At 41.0% G+C, this 10,957-nt stretch overlaps 1 protein-coding gene and 1 long non-coding RNA gene across 2 annotated transcripts; one reads left to right on the forward strand and one right to left on the reverse strand.

Annotated features, from left to right (window-relative positions):
- Positions 1-1,086: 1,086 nt before the first annotated feature.
- Positions 1,087-7,608, reverse strand: LOC125244371 (sperm-associated antigen 1-like). The gene is made up of 10 exons (XM_048154463.1): positions 7,523-7,608; positions 6,623-6,740; positions 5,122-5,281; positions 4,500-4,607; positions 4,346-4,416; positions 3,240-3,340; positions 2,730-2,835; positions 2,528-2,658; positions 1,539-1,645; positions 1,087-1,245 (listed from the first exon to the last, which is right to left on the reverse strand). Exons 2-10 carry the CDS (start codon positions 6,733-6,735, stop codon positions 1,087-1,089), a joined length of 1,056 nt encoding a protein of 351 aa, XP_048010420.1. The 5' UTR covers positions 6,736-6,740; positions 7,523-7,608.
- A 1,655-nt stretch (positions 7,609-9,263) lies between these two features.
- LOC125246226 lies at positions 9,264-10,279 on the forward strand. Its single transcript, XR_007179787.1, has 3 exons — positions 9,264-9,385; positions 9,504-9,607; positions 9,739-10,279. It is a non-coding gene; the product is annotated as an uncharacterized LOC125246226 (long non-coding RNA).
- The last annotated feature ends 678 nt before the right edge of the window (positions 10,280-10,957 follow it).

The raw sequence follows: 10,957 nt of genomic DNA on the forward strand, positions 1-10,957 counted from the left end.
CTGTCAGAACTGATTTATTCAAACATGCATTAAATATTGAAGAACATTATAATGAATATGTAACGGTGCATAGCTATATTTATCTTTCTAGAGTCACTTTTCTAGCTGACTAATGAGTTTATGGTCACTGAATATGTTTTTCTGAGGTAAATGTGACGTCACGTGACATTGAAGCTGTTTTATTGAGTCTTTCCGAGGTTGAAACACTGGTTGAGCGATTACACGAGACATGATACGGATTTCAGTAAGTTGTACTGTATATTTTAACATACCTTCAGATGTTCATGTTTATTTCTCTGTAACTGGTATTAAAGCGGAGGAGAGGATGATCACATGCTTCTCTCTAACTGAGGCGCTAAAGCGATCTGTCACGCCACATTAAACAGCGCCAAAACGGTGTTTATTTTCTGAATCTCATAATAAGATGGACGTCATTTGAAATCTGAGACTTTGCTTCATATCAAAAGTAACAAAGATTATTGCGATTTATTGGATGGGAGGAGCTACATATTCTGCTCATTCATCAACTGAAAACAGACTAGACTAATCGATTGTTGGGATTTAAGAATCCAATATCGGCTTCATAAAAATGAGAATCGATTAAAATCGAGAAATTGATATTTTTTACCCAGCCCTATCAGATTTCATCAAAACTATCTTAATTTGTGTTCTGAAGATGAACGAAGGTCTCACGGTTTGTAGATTATCATTGTCAAAAGCTCCAGTAGTTTGAACGCGCCACGCTCATGTCGCTCACCACTGCGTGTTTGTTCTGCAGATGCTGAAGCGTGCCGGACATCTCCGCGTGACTGCTGAGCCGATGACATCATCACGGGGGGGGCGGCGCTCCACGCAGAAGCCCAGTGCAGCAGAGGATCATGGGTACAAACGCACTGCTTCAGCTTCACTCGATGAAGAACTATGAGTATTAATGACTGCTTTAAATAATGGCGTGCATGTCACCTGTCTGTCTCGCTCCCGCTCTAGCGGCGTGTCGTCTGCGGCGCGGGTGCAGCTGAGCTTGCAGAGCCTGCGTCAGGTGTACGGCGAGCTGAGCGGGGAGTGCGGCGTGAGCGTGCCGTTCTCTCAGCTGCTGGAGGAGGTGGAGATGGAGGCGCAGCAGCAGAGCCGAGAGACNTCTTTCCACAGACACTCATCCTCACCTTCATCCACTTCCTGAATGAGGATCTTCCTGCCTGTGCTGCGTCTCTCCTGATGCTGCGCCGTCTCTTCCGTCAGGAGCTTCTGAAGGTCAGAGGTCACGTTATGTTTATAGGGATAAAAATAATCACTCTGTCATCATTTACTCTCTGTCATGTCACTCAAACCTGTAAGACATCCTTCTGTAATTCACAAAAGAAGATGTTTTGAGTGTTTTTTGTCCATATGAAGAAAGTCGATGGGGTCTAATGTTCTTCAGATCTGAACCACATGAGGGCAAGTAAATGATGATTTTTGGTTGAACGTCTCTTTCATGTACAGTATGTGTCTTGTGTAAGAGCGCCATCATGTGGTCAGTGTGAGGCGTGCATCTGTACCAGTGCTGTGGTGTTGTGCGGCTCCATCAGAAGAACGGCTCTCAGGTCATCATGTGATTCCTGCTGGTGACCCAGATGTTTGTGCACAGTGGCGCGACGCAGGAGAGCTACACACACACACACACACACACACACACACACACACACACGTTATTACAGCATACAATAGTTACAGTCGGTATGAAATGTAAAGTCAGCCTGTTTATTTTCTAAATGCATGTTATTGTGAACAATTCATTGGTGCATATTTTTAAAATTAATGTTAATTCTAAAAAAAATGGACCTCATAATGTTTAATCAGAATGTGTGTTTCACTGGGATGTATATGGAAGCCCATTTCAGCCACATAAGAAAAAAGATCATGCTTATTATGACATATTTTATGACATAAAAGATTAAAAAAATGTATATAAAATGTCAAAATTGTGTCTTTCTTTGTAATTTTGACTTTTTATGTCATAATTATGATTTACAGTCGGTGTCAAAACTGCAAAAAACTTGTTCTTGTTCAAAATTCTTGTTTCTAGTCAAAATATCTTAAAGTTCTTAAATCAAGAAGCATTTTCTAGACAAGTAAAAATGATTTTCTTGTTTTCAGGAAAAATAAATCAAAATTAAGTTTTTCCTAAAAACAAGCAAAATAATCTTATTTCAAACCAAAAATAAGATATATAATCTTGTTTTCAGTTTGGATTAAGATTATTTTGCTTGTTCTAAGGAAAAACTCACTTAATTTTGATTTATATTTCCTGAAAACAAGAAAATCATTTTTACTTATCTAGAAAATGCTTCTTGATTTAAGAATTGTTAGATATTTGGACTGGAAACAAGACAAAAACTCTAAGTAAGAACAGCATTTTTTGCAGTGAATGTGACAGGGCTTAATCACTCACACACACACACACTCACACTCACACACACACTCACACACACACTCACACTCACACACACACACACTCACACTCACACACAGGTGGTGTTTTCCTCACCCTTGATGTTTTCTGGCTCCAGCTGTAACACCGCCTCACAGTCGCTCAGGGCCGCGCTCCAGCGCTGTAGTCTGATGTGAGCCTGCGCGCGGTTATTGAATGCAGCGGCTGAAGACGCGAGAGACAGACTCCTGCAGAAACACACACACACGTCACAGCAGCTCGGCAGCGGCGCTCAGGCTCTCACGGCTCCTCTGCTCACCTGCTGTAATACGCCACGGCCTCCTCGTAATCTCCACTTCTGAAAGCTTCGTTGCCTTTGTCTTTCTCCCGGCGGGCGAGAACGTCTTTCTCCTGCGCTGTCAGAGCTGAAGAGAGCAGGACACACACCTCCATCAGTGAAACACACTTACTGTGGCGTCTGTCTGCTTTCAACCATACATCTGTGAGTGTGTGTGTGTGTGTGTGTGTGTGTGTGTGTGTGTGTGTGCGCTGTTACTGCTGCTGTTTATCTCGTGTGTTCAGCTCAGATTTATGCTTTATTAGTTTCTGCTCTCAGTGAACGTTACTGATATTGAGATAAACTGAAAGTTTATGAATAATAAATCATTTTAATATAAAAACAATCAAAACACTTTCTTACACTTAACTGAATAATTAAAATGTCATATTAAAATGAATAATTTTACGAATAAAACAAAAGTTTTGTGTTGTTGCAGAGCGAGTGTCTGAAGTGACGCAGCAGCTGCAGTGTTTGCTGATGAGGATTGACCTGAGCTGCTGCTGACCGTCTGCTGGACTGAAGGAGGATCTGGACGGAGAGTGTTTGTGTGGCTCTCGTCGATCTTACTGACCTCTGCCTCCACATCAAACCTGCAGCCAGAGCACACACACCGTTACACATTGTTACATTTATTACACACACACACACACACACATTGTTACACACAGTTAGACACAATCACACACACACAGTTACAGAGTTACACGCACAGTAACATATTGTTACACACACACACACACACACACCGTTACACACACACACACACACACACACACACACACACACACAGACAGTTACACATTGTTACACACACAGTTACATATTGCTACATTGTTACACACACACACACACACACACATTGTTACACACAGTTACAGAGTTACACACATAGTAAAATATTTTTACAGTTACACAGACAGTTACACATTGTTACACACACACATACACAGTTACACATTGTTACACACACACATACACAGTTACACATTGTTACACACACACACACACACAGTTACATATTGTTAGTTACGCCAATTGTTACACACATTTACACATAGTTACACAGTTATACAGTTACATATTGTTACACACAGTTACACACACACACACACACACACACACACCATTACATATTGTTACACAGATACACACGCAATTACACACACACACACACACACACACACAGTTACACGCAATTACACACTGTTATACACAGTTACGCACACACACACACACACAGTTACATATTGTTACACAGATACACACGCAATTACACACACACACACACACACACAGTTACACGCAATTACACACTGTTATATACAATTACACACACACACGGTTACAAACTGTTACAGTTACAGACAATTACACAGTCACATAGTTACACAGACAGACACACACATACACACACACACACACACACACACACACACACACACACAGACAGTCACACACACACACACACACACACAGTGTCACACACACCGTTACACACACACACACACACACACACACACACACACACAACACACAGACAGTTACACACACACACACAGTGTCACACACACCGTTACACACACACACACTCTCACCTGTCCCAGTCTCTGTAGGAGCGCGGGCCGCAGGACTCTCTCACAGTCTTCACTGTAGCGCTGCTGCTTCTCTACAGGAATGTTTGAGCAGATAAGAAGCGTTTCATGATGGAGTCTGAGAGCATCAGATCTGCTCCAGCGTAAAAACCTGTACCTGAACGAGGCCGTTTGAGGAACGAACAGGCGGCACGTTTTCAGCATCACTGAATATGGCGCTTCGCTTCAGCTCCGCTTCATCTGTTCTGATGTTTCTCTCCCACATCTGAGAAACACCACAAAACTCTGATCAGAGTGAGAACACACTGATCATTAACAATCATGATTATATATTAGCAGATTATCTTGCCATTCTTAAAATGAAAGCAAAATTTTACATAATATTATAACTTGTTTTCAGAGAATATATCTCAAATACAAATGTATATTTTCAATTGTTTTAAACATAAACCTCATTAAGTTTAGTTAAAAACAAATGAAATGCACCTTGTTTAAAGGATGTTGTGATAGCACGTTTTCTGAAAACAAGTCTTAATTATTTGATCAGATTTTCCTTTTCAGGTAAATGTTCTTATTTAGAGGATGTTCTGCAGCATCAAACAGTCAGATTCACATTACATCAGAACTCTCCTGAAGTTACAGCAGATTCCTAGTTCCCAGCATGCTTTGAGAAAATGAAAAGTTATCCAATGTAACGTTATATTTGAACTAAATGAATATAGAGTTGATCTGTGAGGGTTGATGTTCTGTTTGAGGATTTTTATCTCTGTCTCCAGCACCTGCAGGTCTTCAGAGATGTTCCTCCATTCCTCCGTGGAGAAACAGGAAGCAGTTGCAGCGCGATTCTCTTTCCTGAGGACTCGAGACTTTGGGTCCAGTTTCTCTATGTGTCTCTCACAGAACTCAATCAGATGAGGGTAAAAACCCTCCTGACCGGACCTGAGAAACACCAGCAGCACATGTGAGTGGAGACAGACAGACAGACACAGACAGTCAGCAGACGGTCAGACAGACAAACACAGACAGACAGACAGACGGTCAGACAGACAAACACAGACAGTCAGCAGACGGTCAGACAGACAGACACAGACAGACAGACAGACGGTCAGACAGACAGACACAGACAGACAGACGGTCAGACAGACAAACAAACACAGACAGACAGACAGACGGTCAGACAGACAGACACAGACAGACAGACGGTCAGACAGACAAACAAACACAGACAGACAGACAGATGGTCAGACAGACAGACACAGACAGACAGACAGACAGACGGTCAGACAGACAAACACAGACAGACACAGACAGACAGACAGACGGTCAGACAGACAGACACAGACAGACAGACAGACAGACGGTCAGACAGACAAACACAGACAGACACAGACAGACAGACAGACGGTCAGACAGACAGACACAGACAGACAGACAGACAGACGGTCAGACAGACAAACACAGACAGACACAGACAGACAGACAGACGGTCAGACAGACAAACACAGACAGACACAGACAGACAGACAGACGGTCAGACAGACAAACACAGACAGTCAGCAGACGGTCAGACAGACAGACACAGACAGACAGACAGACGGTCAGACAGACAGACACAGACAGACAGACGGTCAGACAGACAAACAAACACAGACAGACAGACAGACGGTCAGACAGACAGACACAGACAGACAGACGGTCAGACAGACAAACAAACACAGACAGACAGACAGACGTCAGACAGACAGACACAGACAGACAGACACAGACAGACGGTCAGACAGACAGACACAGACAGACAGACGTCAGACAGACAGACACAGACAGACAGACAGACGGTCAGACAGACAGACACAGACAGACAGACGTCAGACAAACAAACACAGACAGACAGACAGATGGTCAGACAGACAGACACAGACAGACAGACGGTCAGACAGACACAGACAGACAGACGTCAGACAGACAGACACAGACAGACAGACACAGACAGACAGCAGACGGTCAGACAGACAAACACAGACAGACAGACAGACGGTCAGACAGACAGACACAGACAGACAAACGGTCAGACAGACAAACACAGACAGACAGACAGACGGTCAGACAGACAGACAGACACAGACAGACAGACAAACGGTCAGACAGACAAACACAGACAGACAGACAGACGGTCAGACAGACAGACAAACACAGACAGACGGTCAGACAGACAGACAGACACAGACAGACAGACAGACGGTCAGACAGACAGACACAGACAGACAGACAGACGGGTCTCACCGCAGAACTCTCAGGATCTGCTCCAGATGTTTGAGGTCAGAGCAGCTCTGGATGAAGCTGTAGTCCAGATGCTCCACAGGAACTGACCTGCAGCTGGAGTCTGGAGCACTCATGACACCTGCAAACACACACACACACACACACGCACACATGTTTGTTTTTGTAAATTGTGGGGACTTTCCATAGGCCGCAATGCATTTTATACTGTACAAACCTTCTATCCCCCTACCCTACCCTACCCTAACCCTAAACCTAACCATCACAGAAACTGTGCACACCTTTATTTTCTCACAAAAACATCAATTAGTATTTTTATTAATTAATTTACATTGTGGACCAGTGGCTGGTGAACTCAGGTTTATATTGCATCGTGGGACATTGTGGGTCCCCACAATGTAATATAAACAACACACACACACACACACACACACACAGCTATCTACTGTAAATGGAGACACTGCATAGACTTCTATTGTTTTTTATATACAGATAGTTATAAAAACTGTAACCCTAACATACAACACACACTGAGCCTAAGAGAAAACTTTCTGCATTTTTACAATAAAAAAACTTTATTTACTTTATTTTATACCGTTTTTACAGTGTGGACGTCCACAAAAGGAGTTTTTGTCAAGTTTAGCTCACTTCTGTGTACAAATTTGTCCCCAAAATATATTTAAATACACACACACACTCACACACATTTTACCTGTCGAAATGAGGGAACACCTCATATTTTCCAATATAATGACTGTATGCAAACACAAAGCTAAACGTCGCCAACAATAAAACATGATGTACTTTATGACTCTTTATAGACGTCACATTTCTGTCCCCAGACTACACACACACACACACACACACACACACACAGATAATATCTGAGACTCTTAAACTCACCAGATTAGAGTTCTGCTGTTGCTCTGTTAGATTACAGGACGAGCTCGAGGAGCCGCGTCAGGTTCCCATACAACACAAACATAGAGAGGGCGTGGCTTAGACTGCTGCAGGAGGCGTGACGTCACACCCCAAAACACCACAGGCCAGTTCGAATGATAAAGATAACTTTAATAACGATAACTATATTAGCGGACGATATCGTTTTGTTTATTATAAGTGTTTAGCATTAAGCATTAAGTTAGAGCATTAAATAGATTTTCATCAATTCTGTGTTCAGGTTTTTTTGGCCGGGGCTAAAACAGTGGCTCGATGACAGTAAGCATTGATTTTGCTGAGTTCAACATGTTCCTGTGTCAACATTTTTGTTGATCCTGGAACAACATTCAAATCAACCAATCAGATTTGAGGGACAAGTTTACAGATTATCTCAAGTTTAGGCTTAAAATCATGAATTGGTACTTCTACATCAGTGTTATTCATCTATCATTTCCCTCTGATTTTTGGGATAACTTATGGGTAGGGTTAGGTTTAGGGGTAGGAATAGGGTTAAGACTAAATTTTCAGACTAGAATGTTGTTCCAGGATCAACAAAATATGTTGACCCAGGAGCGCATCTAACTCAGCAATATCAGGACGTGCTGCATGACACTAACACAACACAATCCCTTACTGTCATTACCGTTAGTTATACAGCCTACATTATAGCTATGCCTTCGTCACTCAAATGCATATTTCCTGGTTGCGATAAAATAGTCGTCAAGTCAAGTCACCCTTATTTATATAGCGCTTTCTACAATGCAGATTGTGTCAAAGCAGCTTTACATTGATAATTGGTATATAATTTTCCTTTTAAAGAATAGTGTCAATGCAGGCAGATCAAAAGCACTGTTGAATAAATGTCAAGAATACTGTTGAATATCAAATGTCAAGTCAAATTAAATTAAATCAGGGCTGCACGATTAATCGTATTTTATCACCATAACGATATCTGCTTCTCTCGATTGATTTTAAATAATCGTCACGATATTGGCCCGCTCTATGAAAATGAACATAATTTGGAAATATTGGAAGTAATATTAGGAGTTTCGCTGTTTTATCTTTTGAAGTTCCTAAAGGTTTCACCAGTTTTCATAATGTTGATCAGCTAGAAATGATTGTTCTTTGCTTTACAAATTTGCTGGGCAATTTGAATCTGGTTTGTCTTATTGCAAACGAATTGTGTTGCTTTAAAATCTAATGTGAATACATATTACAAAGCGCTCACCAAAACCATGTTTTGTATTGATTTACCATCTAACGAAGTTATCATAGTTGGTTAAATTAAGTCGTTGTGCCACCTACAGGCCTTTTGGGTGAAGTGTAGGTTGGTAAAGAACTTGCAAAATAGCCATAATTACATTACACAACAGCTCGGTCTCCTTATTTAAATTTCCTAAAAATGATGATTATGAAGAAGAGGTAGATAAATTTTGTGAAGAGCCACCAACACCCGTCTCTGCAGTGATCATTTTACACCGGATAGTTTTACAAACTTTCATCAGGACAGCTGGGATTCACTGATAATCCGCTGTGATTGGTGAATGGGGCTGAACCGACTGTCTCCCTCCCCGGCCTTCATCCTCCCGTCCCGCCGACATACGATTTTTTTCAACTATACAAAAAACTAGTATTATCCGCTTTGGGATTTTGAATGCCCTGCTTTTAAATATGAAGCTTTTTATTGTCTTTATCTTTGTTTTGCCAGAGCTCTTGCTTGACATGTTTCAACAAAACTCTTCTCAATGCTGCAACAGCTGCGCGACGGCCTTGATACGATCTTACCAAAGTCATGCAGGAGTGTCACAATCTCTTCGTCATGACAGTGTATGCAGAAACACTGTTTTGAGCATTTATTTATTTTGTAGGTTTTTTGTTTCTTTTTAGTATGGCACAAATTACAAATATTAAAATCTATTTTTATGCTTTTCTTTTTGGTGTTTAGGTTGACTCCCATTACATTTTATCCCACCTGGCCTCAGAGATGAGCCCAAATGGTTCGATTAAACAAGTGAAAGAGTCAAAAATCAAGAGATTTTAAGCTTGAAGGTATGGAGTAAAAAATAGTATAAGCTGTTATTTGATATCCAGGTGTAAATATGCTGCTGCAGTTCCCATTTTAAAAGGGTATAAATAAACTAAAACATTAATTCTAATTTATCTCTTTATTTCTTCTGAAGACACACAACCAGAAGATGGGCAGCAGGAGAAACCTTGTCTGTCCTGAAGATAATGCAGTGAATGGCATCTGCTTGGATCAGAAAGGGAGAAATTGAGTTATTAAATTTGACCACTGCTGTCTTTAGCATATGCCAAACCACACTGTGTTACCCAACTGTCAGCGCTTGCACTATACCATAACATTTCCTGAAGTCCATATGGTAGATTATGAGTCTTTCAAAACACTTCTGGAAACTGCTGTTACATGTGGAGCGAGCTCTGACAGAGTGTAGCAAATTTGCTGAAATTGTCTACTGTAGAAACCTGCAGTTTCATTGATTCATGTATACCAAACCATTATGTTCACTCTTTACTTTACTCTTTGGAATGATTTTAAATGCATGCAAGGCAAAATAATATAAATTTGTATTTGGTGTACATAAAAAAAAAAAAAAAAAAATCAAGTATCTATTATCAAGTATTATTATTAAGTATCTGGCTGGCACATGTACAGTGCAATAGCAATCCATTCAAATATAAATCGACAAGGTGTTTTATTCATATCAGATACACATTGTGTAAGTAACTATAAAGTTTATTCTTCTTCCACTTTACTGGCCACTTACTTTCATGTATTTCGGGAGAAGTGGATGAATTCACGTGTTGTAAATCCGACAGATCTGACTCTGAACTGTGACGTAAACATGGCGGCGCCCATCACGCATTATAGATCAACCAAGATGATCGTTATAAAATTGTTTCAACAACAAAGTTGTTTCAACATCATTTACATGTATTTGAGAATCGAATATCAGATAGTTGATGTCAGCCAACAAGTTTGTGAATATTTTGAATAAAAAAGGAAAAACATCTGTCATACAGCGCTGGCAGGCCTCCTTCACCTCGAGCCGCTCGCAACCTCCTCGACCACAGATTTAACAACGCAAGTTCATCCTCATTTCTTCATTCATCGCAGAAGATATTGATTACAACTTCAGCACCATCGGACCGAACCATCAAGAATTTCTCCTGAGACTGCAGATCCGGACGCTCCTCAACAGCTAAGGGATTTCCAAATATCATACATTTGAACACTAAACAGCGATTTAGCAGTAAGTTTGTTAACCCCTTTGTTAACAAAGGTGCTTTATAGTGAGAAACCGATGGTTCTTCCAGTTGGTTAAATGACTCTTTTTCATAGCTCCACTCCCCTGTTATGCTACGGTTCAATGTCTGTGT

The sequence above is a fragment of the Megalobrama amblycephala genome, linkage group LG14 (genome assembly GCF_018812025.1).
Source record: "Megalobrama amblycephala isolate DHTTF-2021 linkage group LG14, ASM1881202v1, whole genome shotgun sequence".
NCBI classification, from domain to species: Eukaryota; Metazoa; Chordata; class Actinopteri; order Cypriniformes; family Xenocyprididae; genus Megalobrama; species Megalobrama amblycephala.